The 21,845-nt window shown below is 38.5% G+C and overlaps 1 protein-coding gene across 1 annotated transcript in view; it reads left to right on the forward strand.

Moving 5' to 3' along the window:
• The window catches only part of ENTREP2 (endosomal transmembrane epsin interactor 2), a gene marked incomplete at its 5' end in the record, with an annotated part of 130,909 nt that overhangs the window by 24,685 nt on the left and 84,379 nt on the right, over nucleotides 1–21,845 (forward strand). Inside the window, one exon of the mRNA XM_084293177.1 lies at nucleotides 20,912–20,968. Within this exon, the coding sequence (XP_084149303.1) occupies nucleotides 20,912–20,968 (57 nt within the window). The remainder of the gene's footprint in view (nucleotides 1–20,911; nucleotides 20,969–21,845) is intronic.

The raw sequence follows: 21,845 nt of genomic DNA on the forward strand, positions 1-21,845 counted from the left end.
TATGTTTGACATTCTTCTTAATCTACTTCTGTGTTCAGAATTTGCTCCCACTTCTGAATTCTTCTATTTGTAGATTTGATTCTGGTTTATTTATTTATTCATTTATTTGGTGCAGTCGTATTTTCTTTAGAGGCATTAGTCAGGTTCTTTGTTTTGGTGTTTGTCTTCATTATGAAAAGAATATTGTTGTTGTGGATGAGTTCTCATTCAACCTTGCTGCTGTTATTTGTGTTCCCTAGAGAAAAAGACTTGTGAAAGATTCATTCTGTTGAGAATACCAAGTAACCCTAATAACAGTCTAACAAAAGATTGCTTTTTCCATTCTTAGAGGTTGCATAAAATACATAAAAGCCTTATTTTTCTTAATGTGATAGCTGGGATATGTTTTTTTTTTTTTTTTTTTTTTTTTTTTGCAAATGTTTTTTAAGACAATTTTCAGCAGGTGTGATTTACAAGTGATAATGTTTCTTGAATATATTGATGACTTGCAAGTTGACCTAATTTTCTTGTAATGTTACATTGAAATCTCAGATGTCTTAGGGACTTTTTGTAGTTGGATATTATGATTAAGAAATTTCTGATTCAAATGTAATGATATTGCTAGTTCTTACTGAAAATGAGAATGAAATACTGAGATTCTTGGGACGTGCTGGGGAATTAGGACTCCAGCTGATGTGGATTTGAGGGATACTAGAGATCAATATTTCTAAATTGTTGGATTCTCTTAAAGGATTCCCTTTGCTTTTTTAAGGAAGTCTTCTCAAAATTATTGAACAAATACTAATCAATATCCATTATGGAATATCAAATTAATATACAAAAGGGAATTGTAATAAAATGTTCTATGGCGTAATGGTTTTGGCATCTTCTCCTTTAGATAGAATGGTACAGTTATAACTACATCTGTTACTCGTTGATACTTGTGTAATCTGAACTTCTATACATTAAAGCTTATTCATCTTTGACTTATTATTTTCCTTTTGATGTGTGAATAAATTGAAGGAAATTATCTAAAGTACAGGAAACTATCCTTTTGTTTAATGAATTGTTATCCCTTATCCCTTTGTGAGATAACATTTTGATAGTTTTATTCACACTGAAGACATCACTGAAGTTTTCCTTCTATATTCTTGAAGCGAGAAAGGCACTGACATAAAACAGAAACCTCATTTGTTTGTGTATTTGTGTAGAGTTATTTGCAACTTCAAATCAATTCATGCTTCACTTAGTTCAAGAGGGAAATGTTTATGGTTTTATTTCATAGCAGCATAAGAGAAAAGGCAGTTAAGGAATGATTGCAAGGAAAATGGAAAGACGAACATTGTTCTGTACATCCTGGGCACGCTCGTTTTATTCCATCCTTGGTGGCAGTGCAGCAAGGTCTTTTCAAATTGAAAGCCAGACTGAAAGCACGGAACATTTATTCATACTAGTAGTTCTCACAGAAGTCTGTCAGATAAAACACTCTTGAATTTGGTCTTGGGAAAAGTTAAGATGAGCTTTCCCTAAAGAAAAACTCAGTTCTTACCTTTGGCTAGATTTTAATTGAATTATGAAGTTAAACAAACTGATACCCGAAGTGAGTTGTTGCGGTTATCCATTAGCCAAGTAAATAATCTTGTTTTTTTATTTACAGATTTAGAAAGACTTTCTAAAAGTAGTATTATACTGTCGCCATTAGTGGCAAAATATCATTAGTGAGCATTCAAACTTACTTTGTCATCAAGAAATGATGTTCTCAAAATTTAGCAAAACACTAATGTAGCATAATTACCAGTGTTAAAGAAGCTATGTCAACTGGCAGAATGTATTGGAACATTTGGAAGTAATATTGGCAGTGATAATGTCTTCTGATGGTCTTTATAAGCACAGTGACATGAAAAAGGTCAATATTCAACTGTTTTCCTGACTGTGAATCTGTCAATTTGTATTTTGTAATAGCGTGTACAACTTTGAAGTAAAAAATACATAAAATTAAGTATTAGTAGCTATTTTTCTGCTGTTCTACTATGTTGTTTCACAACAGATTTCTTAAGAGTATGTGAGTTTTATAGATACTGAATTCTGTAGTCTTTTTTTAGTAAAAAGACTTTAAAAAAATCTTTTTGGATACTAAATTGTTTCATTGTTTGTCCTCTTAAAAATTGGGAAAATCAGTGAAATCCATACAGCGCCTACCTGAATTAGATTTAAAAATGAAGTGTGTAGGTATAGACTCCATCACAGCTGGTATAGAAGTATGCCCACACGAATACAGCATAGCCTTTGTTGTCAGTTGGACTTCCAAATTTCATGTATGTCTTCACTTCTAGGTTTTGCCAGTAGCCATAATGCCCAGCTCACTGTAACCTTCCCTTCAAGTAACAAAAGCCCGTGTAGGTTTTTCATTTCTGTGTGGAATGCTGTTAAATGTACCTTGCAGTCAAGTATTTGAGCAGCACCGCGACTGCTTCTCTGCCATCCAGTTCCTGTGGGTTCTTTCATCTGATGTCCGGTATGTTTTCATGTCTACTTCCCAGAGCCACTGTTGTGTCCCAGCAGGTGAAAACACCTGGGGCTGCAGGGAACCTGACACGTGGACGTGCATGTCCCTGCAGATGGGTTGTAGGCACGGACCGGTGTTAGATTTTGCTAGAGCACGTGAGAGAGAGGGAAAGTATTAACTCTAGATTTCAAATCTAATTTGTGTGTGTGTTATCTTAGGTGTATAAAGCCTGTTTTGAGCTGGAATCTGTTGGCCACCTATGTATGAAAACGCTTACTGCAATGTAAGCTGGGAAAGTGATTGGAAATCTGCATTCTGCCTAGTAAGCTTGGATTGTTTGCTTTGTCTTTTTGTCTATGAGAATTAGTAGTGGTTTAGATGCTTTTTCGCCATGTCTTATTTTCCAAAATCTAGGAGTGGAAGAGAAATAGAATAGACTTGAAAACACTGTAGTGTCTGTTCGTGTGGCTTTTATGTTTTTCAATACCATTTTGATTTTCTGACTACCGTGTTTATCACTGTAGTATTTTCTCTCTCTAGTCTTGTCCTTCCTACCAGCTTGCTTGATACTTGCATTGATTTTCTCTTTATTTTATTTTTTGAACAAACAGATAAAACCCCCAATCTTTCTGTTAATTTTGTGTTTAGATGATTGCCACAGTTCTGCTTTTGCCCTGTTGTATTTTCTGAAATACAATATAGGGTGTAATGTGTGTTACAAATTATCTTGCAGAGAATCTTTTCCTAGTTAAGATATCATTATCTGATATACCCCCTATCTGAGTTCTCCTTGAAACGCTACACACAGGTCATGTTCCTAAAAATCAATAGCAATAACTTGGGAGCCTTAGTACCCCAGTGCTTCATTAACAGCACCTGGGGTACTAAGGCTGACACTCTTCACATTAGCTATCAGCAAGGAGATTGAGATTAGCCCAGCACCTAAATTTCATTTACTGGTTCAACAGCAAGTTTCAGTGTGGTCCTCAGTGTGTTTGATACTGCTGCAAAATGTGGTTTTATCTGTTCTGTGCTATTGATACTTCCTGACTTTGTCAGGCCGTTGTTGTCAGTGCTCTCCTGTCACCTTTATCACCGTGTACAACGAAAAGCTGCTGCCCAGAGCAGCATGTGAAGAGGTCTGTCTCTGGTGACATTCTGCAGCTTAGAAGTAGAATGATCACTTCTCAGGTGGTAACATAGCTAATCCACGTAGTTAGTGTGGATAGTTCATGTTTCCTCTGTGGTGTTGGAAGATGCTTTTAGAGACAGATGTTACATGCCAAGTCACCACCCTGTCTCCTGGAATGCCATCCCGTTACGTTTCAGTTTTGGAGAGCTGATTTTTCAAAAGCACCTGCTTTAGGAGGAGTATAAATGCCCAAGTTACTCTGAAGTGTACGTTAAGGTTCTCTGAGTCTTGTTGAAAATCCAGGGATTTTATGTTCATGCCTTGGCTGATTCTTTTTGGATGCTGTGTGTGTACAATCTGATAGTGCTAAAATGTTTGCACAGAGGTGGTAGTCAGCCTGTATTGTTTTCATTGTAGTCTGTCTTAATGAATAAAAATATTTCAAGACAACTGAAGTAGGGACATATTTCTTTTTTGAAAGTTGGTGCATGACTCTTCTGTTGAGTCTGTGGTCAGCCAGGCTGCAGTAACACAAGCGTCATGAGTGTGGGAATCATACTGGAATGGTAATTTCAAAGCTGCTTTGTAATTTATTTTTGCAGGGAATCAGAGGCAGATAGAACAAACTGAACAGGCTCTGCCAGTCCTTGTAATATCATGGAGTTCAGTGTACTGCATACTCATTCTTTTGTTTACTACTTGTCCTGTGAAATTTGTTAGAATGAAGGCATTGGGTAGTGTGCGATGAAGTTGGAAGATGGTCACGTTTTACCTTAATCCATTTAATGTTCTATGAAGTTATTGTAATTTCTCAGGAGATACATAAGAAGGTGGTTTAAAATATGTCACTGAGTGCTCAAGAGAGTAAAACAAGTTGTGTTGCTAGAACAGGGAACTGAAAAAAAATTGTAATGGAGGCATCTTAATCTAGGCCTGGCTTAAATCAGTTCTCTGAATCACTAGCATGGTGGTACAGGTGCTGCTTCACCAAGATACGTGAGGGTTGGGGAGGGGACGGCATTGTAGGAGCTCTTGATTTCATTGTGATTATGGTGCATACACAGTAAGAATTTTCATTCCTTAGAACTGATTGCCCTTCTGAGTAAGATGCACAAGAATTCATTTGCATTGCTTAAATAATCTGAATTCAAGTGGGTTTTATGTTTTATTTTTATTTCGGCGAGAATGTAATGCTAATCAGCCTAATGTCCATGCTACGTGACTGGCTGTACTGTGTGAAATTCATTTAAACTGCAGTTTTTGGTCACAGTGGTAGATCCACCACTAAGGGCCGTGCAAAATGCTAGTTTATCTGTAATCCTTATTAAGAAAGCATGCTTACTGTTGTAATACGATTCACTTTTTCTGGGTTTTTGCTTCCTCCATCAGTGGCAATACAGATGTAACTTGTATAGCATAGCTTTTATTTGCACATTAATAATGCAGTACGGAACTGCAGTTTCTGCAGGTCTGAGTTTTCTTCCAGTGTAGAATGATTCCCGAACTCCTGGGAACAAACACTCAGAAGGAAATGTTGGAGTCTAGAGGTAATGTAAAAATGCATGATTACTTGTTTAAGACTACAGGATGTTTTCCCTCTTAATCTTAGCATTATATTTAGTAGAAGTCCTGCCCCTAGAGTCAGGTTCGAATAAACATTTGGACTCCCAGGACTTAATTTTTCAGTGGAGAAAGAGTTTCATAAAGTAAGCAAGAGGGAGTTGTGGCGGAATGGACGCTTGCAGCATAAATCTCAATAGTCAGTTTGCCAGGGTGTCAAAACCAACGTACTTTGAGGAGAGTGGTGCCATGCAGGTGGCTGTGCAAAGCTGTGAAAAGTTGAGCAGGCTTAGCATTTGCATCTAGTTTTGAGTTATTTTAGACTAATTTTTTTTCTAAACCAGGGATGCGCTTGAGAACCTTCTCATTGAGTTGTCTTTTGGAAGGCTGTGAAGCATAAAACAGCATAAGCTTCTGGGTGATTAAATAATGCTAGAGGGCAGACCACGATCTGGTGAATGGGACTGCATGAGGTGAGGTCTCTTCTGAAGCTTGGTGTTTAATCCCTGCTTTATTTCCAAAATCAAGGTAGAAAAGGAGTTTGAACTTGATCTGGCTTGGCTTCATTGCCACTGCTGTGCGAGAAGAATTTCAGTCCCTAATGATGCAGAGCCCAAGTCTTTTGACATTCTTTATGATTAATCACAAATTGCTGCTCAATTGAGTGTGGTGCTAGGCATCAGTAATCCATCTGAATCTGTTACAGAATTAAAGTATCTGTTATTTTAGTAGCTCTGTTGTATTTTTGGGATTCTCCCTTGCTCCACTCTCCTCTCCCCCCCCCCCCCCCCACACACACACACATGTAAAATGGCTCTGGGTCTTGATTTTAGAAGTAGGGGTGTGCTTTGTTCAGTGCTTCGGCTAGAATTGCCCAAGTAATCCATTTAATGATAATCACTGGAAGAGTATATTGCATGCTGCCGAAACGTAGGCTTCTTAGATGTCAGCCAGCAACACATATCAGAGCTGGACCTTGATTAGAAGGTTTATATCTTATTGCCAGTGGTTTTCTAACTCTTGCTTAACGTTTGGGTTGAGTTTAGGGGGCACGTCGTGTCAGATTTCACCAGTAACCAACAAAACTTCTGCCAAGTAGTTCTGGAGTTTTGAGCTCCAAGTCGCTGTCAGCACGCCACCAAACAGCACAGTGACAGTGCAGAAACAGCTCCTCTCTGTCAGCGAGATCTCTCCAGTGATGTCTCCTCTGTGGCCTGGGTGGCTTTCATTACAAAATGGAGTGTCACCAAAAGCTCGCTTTTCTTGTGGTTGCCCTGTAGCTCTTCACTGGTGCTTTGTGTGTGCTGTTGGAGCGTTAGGCTGTTTGCTGCTTCCAAGTCCATTGTTGCTTCTTTCTGAGAAAATTTGAAATAGCTTTTCAAAAAAAAAAACACACGGTCACAAGGATTGTCACACAGTACACATCCTGTGCTTTGTATCCAGCATGTCAGAATCATGGATTTTACGTCTTAAACAGTTACTTTAAATTATAATTAAGAATAGAGTAGTATAGAGCATTAGTTCTAAATGCATTACATTCTTCCCCAGTCTGCCTGCCTGTCAGCATGTTTTTGTGCACCATTTGCCACTGACGGGCTGTATCTGTGTGTCTGGAGGAGCTGCGGTATGTCCTGCTGCCTGGCCTAGGCCTAGGGGGTGACTGCACTGTAAGTTTCTGCTGGCAGGTGCACCTGAAGTCCTGTTCTGTGGCATCCAGGGTGGGGAGAACTAGGTGCTGAAGTGTGTCCTGACCCTGTCTGAGGAGAAAGCTGGTTGAAATAGGGTCTGGTTTGGGAGCAGGTTCGATGTAATTTCAATAGAAACTTTGTTTGCTGTGCCTTCAGGAAAAAAAATAAAATGAGAGATTCTGTGGGTAGATGTTTGAGCTAAAGCACTGAGTCTAGTGTTTATTTTGCTGTACTGCTTCGTAAGAGATGAGGGCTTCAAATGACACAAAACCTTTAGCTGATTTTTTCTGATAATTTCTAGAATGAGTTATGCTGTCACCGGTGTGGGTCTCTGAATTAAACTGTCACCAGTGCATGTCTCTGTTCAATCTGGCAGAAGCTTTTTGTGGTCTTTACCTCAACATTGCTGTGCCAAGTCTGTAGCGTGAATTCACCCCACACCTTGGCGCGTGGCATGCCCTGTGCCCGGGAGAAGCCTTCGTACAGTAACGGGGTGGGAGGTGTACAGAAAAAAAGGGGAAGCCTGAACTACTGACCAGTTGCACTCAACCAGTTTAAATGTGAATGTCTCATTTCAAGAACAGCTAAGTTTGCCCCTTCTTCTTCAGTAGATTTGGAAGAAACAATCGAGTTATCTGTGCAATTGTGCCTGAGAATGTATGTATCACTCCCTTAGAGATAAGGCTTTTATTAATAAATCTCTTAGTTAAAGGTTATCAATAAAGGTTGTGGTTTATGTGTATATGCGTGTAGATTATCAATGTATCAATGGGTTTGCATATCAGAAAAATAGAGGTCATTACAACACTGCAAAGGAGGGCATCTCAGTGGAATACGCTGAGTACGTTGTGTTTCTGGTTCCTGCCCACATATTTGTATATGTGCATATATGGAGGAGGGAGGAATAAAAAGTAGAAGAGGAAAATGAGGAACTGTTTTCAGTGAGGCCTCTTTGAAGAGGACAATGAAATAAACCTGCAGGTTGGGGTCGGTGTGTTTCAGGAGACACTTGTGTGGAGTGCCAGACAGAGGAGGGGCTCGGCAGCTGCCAAGTGGTTTGAGGTGGGACCAGATGGCAAGAAGAGTTAGGGTTTGAGCTTGAGATGAGGGCAGTGTTACTCCATTTCCAAAAACTACTCTAGGAAGCAAGAGGTAAATAAATAACACACTTCCTCACAAATATTTTCCTGCAATGGGAGTGTGTGTTTGTAGTAGGAATATGCAACACTGGTGTTGGTTGAGATCCGCAGTTATTTGATTTCCTGCCCCTGTGAAATTTGCTGTAGCTTTTGTAAAATGCATGAAGTTCAGTTTGGAGCAGAGAGGCAACCTTACTGCACTTAGATCCAGAGAAAAAAATAATTAAAGAAACAAAAATAATATATATAGTAGCACTTTGGTTTTTTTAATGGAACAGAGATCTTCTCAAGGTGAGAGATGAGTTGACTGGTGGTTCTTGCTAGCTGTTCAGTTTGTGTAGTTAGCCTGTAGTAGGTTGGTAATATTAAAAAAAAAAAAAAAAAAAAAAAAAAAAAAAAAAAAAAAGATTTTTAGCTGGCTTCAGGGAAAGTATGCACATTTGTATCTTTAAATCCTCCCATGTTGCAATTGATTCTCTGTTATCTTGCCAGGGAAGAAGATGTAAGTGTGTCGTTGCTGGCTGCCATGTAAAGCATTTATTTGCCTTTCTGTATTTTGTTTAACAGCTTAACCTTGAAGCGCATGTTATGAGTTTTTGATACTCAAAAAGACTTCCTATTGTTAATATATAATACCATTAAGTAGCAATTAAAATTCTTCCTTTTAAAACAGAAACTTTAAATCCAAATGAGAGGAAACGTTAGACTTCAGATATTACTGTTAATTTGCAAGGTGAGTATAAATTAACTTGATTATACTTTCTAGAATTGCAATATCCTTTGAGACAAATAACTGGAAAATTTACCAGGTAGTCATATAATGTCAGAGACATGGAATCTGTCTTTACAACCCTTGGGATGTCAAGGTGTTTGGAAGGCATCTATCCATCATGATAATAAACGTGTGCTTGTACTAATGCATCCATTCATTCTCTCTTGTTGTTTTGTTTGTTTCTGGTTGGTTGTTTTAGTTGATGTGGTACCTTTTTGGATGTGGTCATTACCAGTGTCATGGGTATGGATGCCTTGGAAAGGTGATAGCTGCTGTAGTGTATACAGTTTTCATTGAGAATGTGACACGTGTGTAGGCTTGGGATGGAGATGGTGTGTATCCATTATGACCATTTAATATTTGCTCTGTCCTTTTCTATCTCTAATTTGAGTCTATGCATCCTTAACTTGTTGTTATCCCTGGAAGCGTGGCCCTGTGGCTAATCACGCTTATTAGAGTGCAAGGCTTATTCCTTTTTGATTAACCTTTCTCTGTGCACCCTTGTGGCAATGTAGTTAGGAATATAGGTCCACATGATGTACAGAACCAGAGCGCTGGAGATTGCTGTGTACTAGAGATATGCAGAAGCACTTTTGTCTGTGTTTGGCAGCTTTTCGGGGTTTGAGGCGAAGAAAATACTGTTATTCTTGATGTTTAGATTGCTTTACAATGCACCGCAGGTTTCATCCCTTGAGGAATTGTGTCAGTAATTGAAAGAGCCATCGTCTCATTTCACTTATCTAAAGCAATCTCAGTCTTCATTTTTATAATTATTGGAAGAGCCCAGCAGCAAAAATGTGATTAGTGATTTCCTAATGCTACGAGAAAACAACATTTCTAGAATAATATTCTGTATTGAGTCAATGATACAAGTCAAGATTGGTGTGAAAACAGATTAGGAAAATGTCTAAAGAAATTTATCACAATATTTTTCTTCGATACAGCAACATAGTGGATGTCATAGCTGTGTTTGGTAACTGAGACCTAAAATGAAAATTCAGGAAGTGAAGCCCTCATAGCTGGGTAATACTGTTGCCCGTGTAATGGAAAAAAAACACAGAATCTTTTGTTACTGGAGTGGAGTTCACATTCTCAGATCCTGAAGAAATTTAACTACAATGCAATTACAAGGAATTTAAAACCTACCAGTATATTTAGAAAGTATATTCAATACGTTTTTTTTGAGGGTTTTATTTTCGTAGAAATCATTGTAATCTATTGTATGGACTGCACAAAAAGGTCAAGAAAATATTGTACAATACATATATACAGTTACTGGACAAACTGTTTCTAATTTCACTGGTTTCTTTGGTTCACTGCGTTTTAATTAAACTTTGGCTTGCTACCTCAGTAAAAACCCCCCTTCTTCAAAGGATCGATAAGCCATACAAAGTTAATTTGAGCTATGGTAGGGAGTGTATAGACATGTTTCTTCATTTCTGTTGTTCCTAACTAGATTATTTATAAAACAATTAGTTGTTTTCTCTTTCATTTTGAACATCACGATGTGTACAGTGACTGGGTATGCAGTAGTGTTGGTGGTGCTGTTACTCAAAGGTAGCAGTGCTCTTTGATTCCTTCACGGTCTGTTCTAGAGGAAAGAGATCGTTCAAGGTCTGTGGGGATCCTCATTTTAATTTTAATGAAGTGTCCAGAACTGATATCGTCTCAAAAGCTTGTAATGCACTCGTTTGCATTATCTCAATGGATCTTATCCTGAGTTCAAGCTTTTCAGCTGTGAAATGGCGTTTATTGAAATAAGACTTCAGTCCTCTGTTTATTTCATCTTTGTCCATAAAAGACATAATTAACTTGAAAACATAAAAGGTTGATTGCAAACTGCTTAGTTTCCTTTCTTTTAAATATTCTTATGCCAGTTATTGTCTGTCATACTCATTGTTTACTTTATAGGACATAAAATAATGTCACAGTGTGTTCAGCGGATGTTTAATAAAAATCAAATTAGAATTAAGACTGTATTGTGAGTCATTGAGATATCAGCTCTGTACTTAATATCTTATCTAAATCCCTGTCCATAGCTTTGTAATACAGCTTGCATCTTGTAGTGAAGTTGAGCATAACAGATCTGAACCACTTAGAAGAGTAATAAATATGGAACGCATCATTTTGTTCATAAATGGAAAAAAAAAATACTGCAGAATGTATCTGTGTGCTGCCAGACCTTGTTTTTCTCTGTATGCAGAAGGAAAAAATATCTTTCTGGATAAATCCTTATTCTACAGAAACATTCAGAGTGCATACTGCAGTTTTATGATCATTGTTTGTCAGTCCCATAAATAAACTACAGATGTGAAGCATGCAGATTTAATGTGGGTATAGAATATATTTCCCGGGAAAACAAAAATGAAAGGATAAAGCCCACCCTGTAACTTAAAGTGAGAACAAAATTGCATGCTCTTAATGCATTCAGGTAGCTGAGTAAACATATAGGTAATCTTACTGTCCTGTTCACGTGGCCTACCAAGGAATTTTGTTTCTCACTCCCGTTTCCACGGTAATTAGAATTAGATTGGTTTTAGGCTTGGAGTGGGGAAACTAGACTAAGCTAGGAAGCAGTGTTTGTTAGCCTGGAACATATTCAGTCTTTTTAGAAATTAGCTCAAATCTGCGCTCAAGTTGTTGCTTTTTTGGTTGTTCTTGTTTTACTTCTAGTTATCTTGCAGTGCACAGATCTTTTGCTTGTGGGTAGGCTGTCTGGTGGTACTTGTGCTCTTTGTGTTCATTGTACTGCAGTCCTTAAACCAGAGCCGTGCCTGGATTTTGGTGAATAACTGCATGTGGAAGAGTGAGTTCACATAACTGCACATGAATAGCTACACTGGTTGTTTAAAAAAAAAAAAAAAAAATCTTTAGCCTATGACTGATATTTTTCCCCATGTTTTTCATATGTGGTAGCATGGTGTGATTTTTATCAGCACCCACCATTTAGGATGATTTTTTTTGAAAGTCCATTCCAAAATCACACTGCTCTTCTGTCATGTGTTCTGCAGTTTTGCATGTGTGTGTGTGCGTATAGAAACATGTAGAATTGTTTTCTTCTGATACTTGTTAATACATTTCCGCTGCCCTCATCCCAAGAATTTCTTTCACCCTCTTTATTTTTTCCAGGAATTGAAGTTGAAAGTAATGTTTTTGGTAGATTATTTTAGTAAGAAAATCCCGTTTTAGCTAATTCCCATGCTGTCACTTTTTTCCCTCCTGTAGCTTGTATTTCACTAACCATAATTTTCCAGTAGTAGATTGCAGGAGCTGCAATGAATATTACTATTATAAGATTTTGTACTCTTGACAGTAATGTGTCACACTTCCGAAGGCTCTGAGTATGCGATATTTGTGACATTACTCACACAACATTTAATACTTGCAACTTGTTAAGCAGTTGTCTACCAATTACCAGGGTTATTGTGGTTTTATAGAAATGTCATCCTTGAAGATATTTCAGTTGTTGATTCTCTCTCTCTGAGGTGCACTTAGACCAATATATATTTGGGGATATCAAGACTTTTTAATTATTCAAGTACAATTGAACTTCACTCTTCTAGGAACGTTTGAGATAGCAAAATTAAACCTCACAGTAATCTGCGCCTGTGGAGGAGAGCTCTGGGAGGTGTGTCAGGGGCTGCAAACACTTCTGAAGAGAACCAGTTGCTGTAGTGCTTTGCAGGCAGAAAGCACTGAATGGTACTAATGCTGGAAGAGCTCTTATTTGCCTCCTTAGGGACAGGCAGTGAATTAGGCAGGCTTACTGCAATGCCCCCTCCGTTTGGCAGCCTTGTACACCTGGCTGCTTGTGCTATGCCTGGTTCTGCCTGGCCCACCTTGACGGGTGTTTGTGTAATGTCTTGTTAACAAATTCTAGTGATGGGATTTCTGTAATTATCCCTTCTGCCAAGGTTGAGATGTCTTGAGAATTAGAAAATTCTTGGTGTCCGGCCTAAATCTTCATTAGCACAAATGTAAATCAGTCGAATTTCTTGTTCAGCATTTAATGAACTTGAAGAATAGTTGGCCATCATCCTCTTTTTAACCATCTTGTACGTTTTTTTAAAACTGCCATTTTGTTCCATCTCAGTCTTCCCTCTCATGAAACCAACTTGCTTCAACCTCTTCTCATAGGCATATTTTTAAAAAGATATCTACAGAATTGAGGGTGGTTGTAAAACGATAAAAAAATGACAGTTTAAAGTATAGGTATTTATTTTGCATAAAACATCTCTGTCAAAACTATATTTTATCCTTAATACCTCCTAAGCAAGGCTTCTCATTTTCCAGAGAAAATACATAGGAAATAGAAAAATTTGAGCATGTATTAGAAAAATGTTAGAAGATGATACAGAGGCCTACACCAACATATAATGTTTGTTCTTTGCCCCACTTACAATACAGCACATTAAATACAATAACAAAATGTAAACATACCCTTGGATTTGCTGAAGAATTTTTGTACTGGCATTTGATGTCCTTAGTGTCTTAGGAGAAAAAGAGAAGATGAAATCTGAACTTCAGAAAGCATTAAGTCCTGAAATTGTGAAGAGAGGTGACTTAGGGTTTCTGCACTGCACCTGAACTCCTCTTATTACGATCAGTTAAAGATGACTGACAGCTGTATACATTTGTCCTCATTTGTAGAAGTATTCCCTTCTTTGGCACCCAATTTGTTACCTTTTCTGTTACTGTTCTGCATACCAGCTTGACAAATCTGTTTCTCTGAAATGTGGGGGGGGGGAAAAATCCTTTCTTAAGAAAGCATGACAAGTACTATTTTTGCAGCCCAGTATTTTAATCTAGATTGAGATGAAAATTGAAGACTCTTTTAGTAAGAGCATACATTGAAACATGAGAGTTTCAAACTGGGTATACAGGGAAAGAAATCCCCATGTGGACAGTGATGGTATATCGGTAGGTCCTGGAGTAGACGTGCAGACAGCGTTGGGCCTGTAGGCTATCTACGTGCATTCACATGTAGGTTCACAAAACATACATTTCTTTTTAAAGGATGTGCATATACATCTATAAACATATCACCTATAAGAACTAAATTTATCTAAATTTTGCTGGTACTTCTATGATCGTAAGTCTTACATTTACTGGGAATCATATTCGTACATATTCTCATCATATTCTCTTCTGTTCTCTGTTCAATGTAACCAAAGCTGTTAGAATCCTATCATCATTTAGATTGGAAAAGACCCTTAAGATCATCAAGTTGGACCATCAGCCTAATGCTACCAAGTCACCGAACCGTGTCCCTAAGCACCACATCCGCACATCTCTTAATTTACCTTGATGGTAGTTACCATCACTTCCCAGCCTGTTCCGTGCCTAACCACCACCCTTCCCATGAAGAAATTCTTCCTGATAGCCAACCTAAACCTCCCCTGGTGCATCTTAAGGCCACGTCTTCACGTTTTAACACTTGTCACATGAGAAAAGAGACGGGCACCCTCTTTGCTGTAGCCTCCTTTCAAGTAGTTGTAGCGTGATGATGCCTCCTCTCAGCCTCCTGTTCTCCAGACCAAGCAGCCCCAGTTGCCTTGCCTGCACCACAGAAGCCGTGCTTTTCAGTCCCTCACATTCAGAGGTGAGCAACGATGCTGTGTTCCAGCAACTCAGTATCTTTCATGTAGTGAGGGGCCAAAACTGAATGCAGTACTCGAGGTGCATTATGCAGTATAAAATCATGTTAAGTTTCCATATTGCATTCCTCAAAATAGTTGTCTGGCCTTTTATTTTAAAAGATTTATTAAATCTGTTCACAAATTTATGTGTGGATATTTATATGGTTATAATTGGATTGCCCCCAATTTTTCCTTTATGCCCAATGTAATGCCACATGCAATTTTGGCCTAATGTTTTGAGAATACCACTCTGTTTGAGTAAAGCTTTTTATCAGCACTTTGAACTGAGAAAAATCACACCAAAAAGTCTGGTGTTTCAGTATGCTCTTCATCTGTTGCATTTTCTCTGTCCCTTAACTGGGACCCTAGTCCCTTTGAAACTCAGTTAAGCCCTGCTTATTTAGTTATGCCCTAATTTACTTTGGTTTATTGCTCCAGTGTCTGTTCTAAGTCACTTGGAAGCACTTATATTTGCTCATGGTATGAGGTCATCTATTATTCTGCAAAATTAAGTTATTGATATTGCTTTATCAATAATACCTAGCTTGTTAGACAAGAGTTTCCATTTTATTTTTGATTGCAGGTATTAGTAGAGCTCATTACACAGTTGGGATTGGCTTTTCCTCCCCTCCTTGCGGGAATAATCAATATTTTCACTAGCACAGTTAACCCCTCTAAATAACATGTTATATTATTTCACCTTTTTCTTTTCTTAAAAATAGTTTATTTCAGTATGCTTGAATTGACATGTTATATGTTGACATGTTATATGCTTTAACTGGGAGGAAATACACTGCTATGCTGTTGATTCTGTTCATTCAGGTAACGTAGGAGCTAAGGATAACCACAATTCACATTATTTGCTGTGTTTAGTATCTTAGAAGAAGGAGTTCGGTGCAATTAATGGGAACAGTATGTATGCTTATTTTATTGGTAACTGAATCCATTGACTGGAGAATTTGTTCACTGTTTACAAACTTGAACAAGTGAGGAACTCTTAAATTTGCAGAACAGGAGCAGATGACTCGACATATGGTGTATAATCCTCAACAAGAAACTAGAAATAAGAATAGGCAATAGAACTTTGAGTTTTCTGTAGCTAATGTGCTCTGTATTTGAAAAGCATTGCAAGATCTCAAGTTGTGCTGAGAAAAAAGAATTTGTTTTACTAAGCAAATTAATACTGAAACATTAGGGATTTTACGGTTCCAGGAATTTATTTTACCTAGACAGTCTTTCATTGTATTCAGTGTGGTTTTAATTTAATTCATGTTCATATAAATATACACTTTTTGTAGTTTGGAGAAGTTGTTTAAAGGGAGGACACTGGAAAATATGTTACATACAAAACCATTTTGGAGATGAAGCCTGATCTCCTTCTATGACAGAGTGACGCGCTGGGTGGATGAGGGAAAGGCTGTGGATGTGGTCTACCTTGACTTCAGCAAGGCTTTTGACACCGTCTCCCACAGCATTCTCCTCAAGAAACTGGCTGCTCTTGGCTTGGACTGGCGCACGCTTCGCTGGGTTAGAAACTGGCTGGATAGCCGGGCCCAAAGAGTCGTGGTGAATGGAGCCAAGTCCAGTTGGAGGCCAGTCACTAGTGGCGTCCCCCAGGGCTCGGTGCTGGGGCCGGTCCTCTTTAATATCTTCATCGATGATCTGGACGAGGGCATTGAGTGCACCCTCAGTAAGTTCGCAGATGACACCAAGTTAGGTGCGTGTGTCGATCTGCTCGAGGGTAGGAAAGCTCTGCAGGAGGATCTGGATAGGCTGCACCGATGGGCTGAGGTCAACTGCATGAAGTTCAACAAGGCCAAGTGCCGGGTCCTGCACCTGGGGCGCAATAACCCCAAGCAGAGCTACAGACTGGGAGAGGAATGGTTGGAGAGCTGCCAGGCAGAGAAGGACCTGGGAGTGATGGTGGATAGTCGGCTGAATATGAGCCAGCAGTGTGCTCAGGTGGCCAAGAAGGCCAACGGCATCCTGGCTTGTATCAGGAACAGCGTGACCAGCAGGGCTAGGGAGGTGATCGTCCCCCTGTACTCAGCTCTGGTGAGGCCGCACCTCGAGTACTGTGTTCAGTTTTGGGCCCCTCGCTACAAGAAGGACATGGAGGTGCTTGAGCGGGTGCAGAGAAGGGCGACGAAGCTGGTGAGGGGCCTGGAGAACAAGTCCTACGAGGAGCGGCTGAGGGAGCTGGGCTTGTTCAGCCTGGAGAAGAGGAGGCTCAGGGGTGACCTTATCGCTCTCTACAGGTACCTCAAGGGAGGCTGTAGCGAGGTGGGGGTTGGCCTGTTCTCCCACGTGCCTGGTGACAGGACGAGGGGGAATGGGCTTAAGTTGAGCCAGGGGAGTTTTAGGTTAGATGTTAGGAAGAACTTCTTCACTGAAAGGGTTGTTAGACATTGGAACAGGCTGCCCAGGGAAGTGGTGGAGTCACCATCCCTGGAAATCTTCAAAAGACGTTTAGATGTAGAGCTTAGGGATATGGTTTAGTGGAGGGCTGTTAGCGTTAGGTTGGAGGTTGGACTCGATGACCTTGAGGTCTCTTCCAACCTAGAAATTCTGTGATTCTGTGATTCTGTGAAAGCTGATGGTATAAGCGATATCAAGAGACTGCATCATCTGGTCTGTACCATACTCAAAATCAGCACTCGGAATTTCTAGAGGCTTGAGTTCAGACAATTGAAAATGCTGGAAAAGACATTATCGGGGGCTTTTTTGTTTGTTTGTATTAAATCCTTTGTTTGCAATCCCTGTACCAGAAAGTAATTTCACCTTCTGTTTTTGTCCTGCCTCAGTGTGTGCATATTAAAATAAATGCATCTTCTCCATGCATGAGCACAGCTTGCATTAATGATAATGGAGTTTTTATATGCGTGTTGAAAGGCATTCATACCTAATGTAATATTGTATTTCTAATGCTGCAGAAGTCAGCACTGATGTATTCTGTTTATTTTTGTTCTCTGAATCAACACCACTGTTATAGTTGAACAGAATTCCTGCAGCTGTATGTACCTGCTCAGGAAGCTGGCAAATCTGGTTTTGAAAACGTTTTTAGTAGCTTTGTTTTATTTGATTAATAAATCATTGGGCATTTTCATTATAGTTAAGCAGATAGAAGTTAGGCCCGAGATTATATGCAGGCTATCAAATCAAGTCACATTGCATAGGTTTAATAGGCAAGTTGTTAAAAAATCATCATAACTCCAATTCAGTTTTTGTTTAAGAAAGAAAAAAAAACCTCTTCAGAATATACATGTGATGTAGTGATTTTTAGAAAACATTAGAAGAGATATATACAGCTCAGCCTTTCAATCTATGTTTAGGAAATGCCATTGTTTTAGATACTTGCATAAAAACAGCTTACCTTGTGCTGTGCTTCATGGCCCTTAATCTGGTGAAATGAAGAACATGTTACACAAGCTGTTTTCGCTGATGGAAGCACCGGATACTGTGAGTGACTACTGTAAGTTTCTTGGGTCTGCGAATTACACACAACTTAAAATAACTCAAATAACTTTTGTAGATAAAGTAAATAAGGCCAGACTAGTTTTATCCAATATTGACATTTGTATTTATAAAAAGTGAAAAATGAAGAGAAAACAATGTTGTGGTTTTGTTTTTTTTTTTTTGTTTTTTTTTTTTTTAAATTCTTGGTCCTCTGCGCACCGTGAGAAATCATCTTTAGACTTCTGTTTTAAGAGTCACTTGGTATATTCTAACAGAAGTGGATGTATAATGTTCTCAGTTTGCTTTTTTTTAATTATACAGTTGTGTAGACAGTGGCTTAAAGTGTTAAAGGTGCTTGCTGCTGTGGATAACTACATGTCAAGGCAAAACAAGCTTTTGGGTAACCACAGTGATACTGGGGACTAATAGGATTTAGAAAATTACCATGTGGTTTATGTGAACTCTTGTAATGACAATATTCGTGACACAGACGAAGGATAGTGTTTTAGTGTCTACCATCAGTGAATATTAAGAATTTACCAATGTACTGCCCTTGACCTTTTTTGTGGTTACCAGTAGGGTGAGTGCCAAGGAGGTTTTTTCTAACAGAAACATACGTAACTCTCATTTTGCAAGGCACCCATAAAGGTCAAAACCAGCTGTAGTTCAACTGAACAAAAAGGATCAGCTCCCTTGCTTCTTCAGTGATGCACAATGCCACAGGTATGTTGGGCAGGAGAGAGAGAGAGTTCTACCTCGCAGAAGGGAGGCTGCACAGCAAACGAAAGAAAGGATTTGCTGGTCATAAGTAGTACACTAAAGCACTTCGACTCTCAGCACGACTTGATGACTGAGAAGTACTGGCTTATGCATGAGTATTTTATTTATCAATACATACACTGTTCTGGAAGGCATTTTTTTTGTTTTTCTTAAGGGATTTTCTTTAATAACCTCACAATTTCAGCCATCCCTTTTTATTTAATTGAGAGCGTGTTGCTGTCTAGCCTCAAGTAAAGCTAGCTAACCCTGTCATTTTACCTTCTTGAGTGCAGTTTCACGTTACATGATTATCAGCCCAGAGACAGTTATCATACAACAATAATAAGCTAACACAGCTGTGTGAGCAAATTTAATTAACTGAAAAAAAAAAAAAGGAACTCTGCTTTTTCCTGCCTTGGCCAACATCTGAAGCATGTAGCTGGTATGGAAGTTACATGCTCTAGGAAATACTGTAGAATAAATACAAGCTGCCTCAATTTCTCTCTAGGGATTATCTGCAGTCGTTAGGATTCCATATCCTGATTTTGGAACCACTGTTGTTGTGGTTTTGTGACTTCTCACGTGTTGCATTTGTACTTAGTTTTTAGTCCAACACTGTAGTTTTACTATGAAACCTTATCTGAGGTTTTTATATGGCATAGGTGCTAAAGAAAATAACAAAGGTTGCATCTCCCAACATGTCTTCCCGAATATTTTCAGCTGCAGCAGCTGTGGATTTTATCAGGTAGCGTGAAATAAGTTGCAGTATGAATGTCTACAGCCCAGGCAGGTAGTGTGAAATATGTTGCAGTATGAACATCTACAGACCTTCACCCGGGTGCTGTACCACCTGGCTCTCCATGCTCCACCAGCTCTTGCTTCCGCACTCGCTCCAAGCACCAGTAGGCAGCCTGTTTCCAGCCTGGTCACCAGCACCACGTGCATTGCTTCTCTAGACGCTAGATACAGATGCAGTTTTGAATCATGAAATAAATACATAATGTATTGTTTTCTCTGCATGTTATTTACATTCTGGCTTATTATTTTTTTTGATTAAATGTGCTAATGAAGAGACTCCCTCTGCTACCTATTTTCTCCTCCGGAGTCAGTATTCCTCACCCCATCGCTCCAGTTTCTGTGTTTTATGCTCTTGACATTTAACAGTCTTTGAAGTTTATGGTGTCCGAGCTGTAACTTAGGTATTATTTTTGAGTACCTGAGATAAGCTTGGGTTACTCATGGTATGAATTTTAGCTTGCTTTTGACTTGTAGTGGAGGGATATATTTTTACTTAGAAACTAAGGAAAGCTCATGTGGAATAAGTAGGTCTTGAAAAAAAAAATCAAAAAACTGGGGGTGGTATATCTGTATGTTAAATATATGTTTTAAATGAATGTTTGTGGGTGGGTTTTGTTTGTCATTTTTGTTTGTTTTCTGCAAAAATAAGGTGAAGTACTGTTGTCGTGTAGGAAAAAAAACAACAATCTTTTGATTTAGCAGGGTACCCTGGCTGATTTTACCAAAAGGTTTGGAATTATTTACATCAAAAAGGCATTTAAAGTGATTTTTAAATTATACCTTCCTGAAGGTGCCTGTGTGTGATACAGAGAGGGACGGGGTTTTCACTAGTAATACTAGAAATAATTTTAAGGCATTTCTTAAGCTTTGTTAGGGCACTGCTTAGGAACTGTCAATCACTTGAATGATTCTGATAGCATTTTGGGGGGCATACTTCTGTCAGAACAGGAGGCTTTGTGAAAAATTGCACAAAATATTTTAAATCAGTGTCAAGTAAACAATGTCAATCGATCTGCCACTTGTAAGTAAACTGCTGCACTATTCCTAAGGAATGATCAAATACTAATGAAATTAGCACTTGCCCCATCTTGACTCCCCTTCTTGTGTGCTTCTCTGACCTAATTTTCAATGATGCTAAGACACCACAAGAAAGTTTACCCTAAACGTTTTTTCTCTGTTAGTACTGATGACATTTGGGACTTGGGAGAACATGTCTGAAGACCTATTGCAATCTGATCAGAACTAATTGGATCTGTTGGATGGATTAAAATTTGTTTTAAAAACAGATAAACGGTACTTCTGTTTAATTAATCTTCAGAATAAAATGAAAACAGTATCTGTTTTAGCAGTGTATTACCAGAGTGACGGAAACAAACATTATAACTGAACTTAATACTCATTATTGCTATTAGAATTGTCTACTATTTTTTAAATATGCTGGTATAAAACCAAGGCTGGGGTGACTCTGCTTTCTTTGTTTCAGGTGCTGTTGTCAGGACTGATTGGTGTTGTTTCATGGAAGAGGCCCCTTTCTCTTGTGGTGAGTGCCTGTGTGGCTTTAATCAGTCCTGTTTTACAGACTGTATATAAGTGACTAAAGGGTTCTGTAGAAGTAACTCCTAGTGGTTTTGTCTATAGGTAGACCTCTGCTTATTGACTTTGTAGTTTTAAATGCTGATATTGTCTCCCATTGGAAATGTTACATATTGACTTGAGTAAGTTTTTAAAGCTTTACTATGGACCTTGTGGCTTTCCATTATATTACTGGTTAACGATCAATTCCAACCTGGTAAACTAGATTGAATTCCTATATGCTACTGCAGTTTGTGTATGTGCTAGTGTAAAGTAACATTACATATGCTTACAAAACATTATAACTGAAGAAAAGAAGGTTTCAAAATATTATTGGTTTTGAAATGTTTCCACTTAGTTGGTAGATCATATTTGTTAATGACAACCTTTATTTCATCTTGTAAAGATAACACATGGAGTCAGCTGTTCTCATGTGCAGCATTGAGTTTGAATAGGGATGTATCTGAACTGTACAGAATGGTACTAATTTTGCATGTGTGATTTAGGAAATAATTGAACAAAGCCTCAGTGTTGTTGCATTTGAGAAATATTTAGTGGTCTTTCCTTGATCTGAAGCAGACAACAGTCTGAGCGGAGTAATTAATTATGTTTCAATTTGTCCAGTAGACTTCTCAAGTATAGATGCTTTCTTAGAGAAAGCAAAATGATATATGTGTAGCCTGCCCCTTAAGGGGATGTAGAGATTAATTTGGGAAAATAATTTTATTTGCTAAGAGTGAGTAAAACAAGATCTTGGGTGTACTTGATTCTAGAAGAAAAAACAGTGCTAAAAATCCAAAATACATCTGTGATAATTAGATACACATTGCATACTTGATGACATT

Source organism: Netta rufina (assembly GCF_964035555.1).
Source record: "Netta rufina genome assembly, chromosome: 11".
In the NCBI taxonomy this organism is placed as follows: Eukaryota; Metazoa; Chordata; class Aves; order Anseriformes; family Anatidae; genus Netta; species Netta rufina.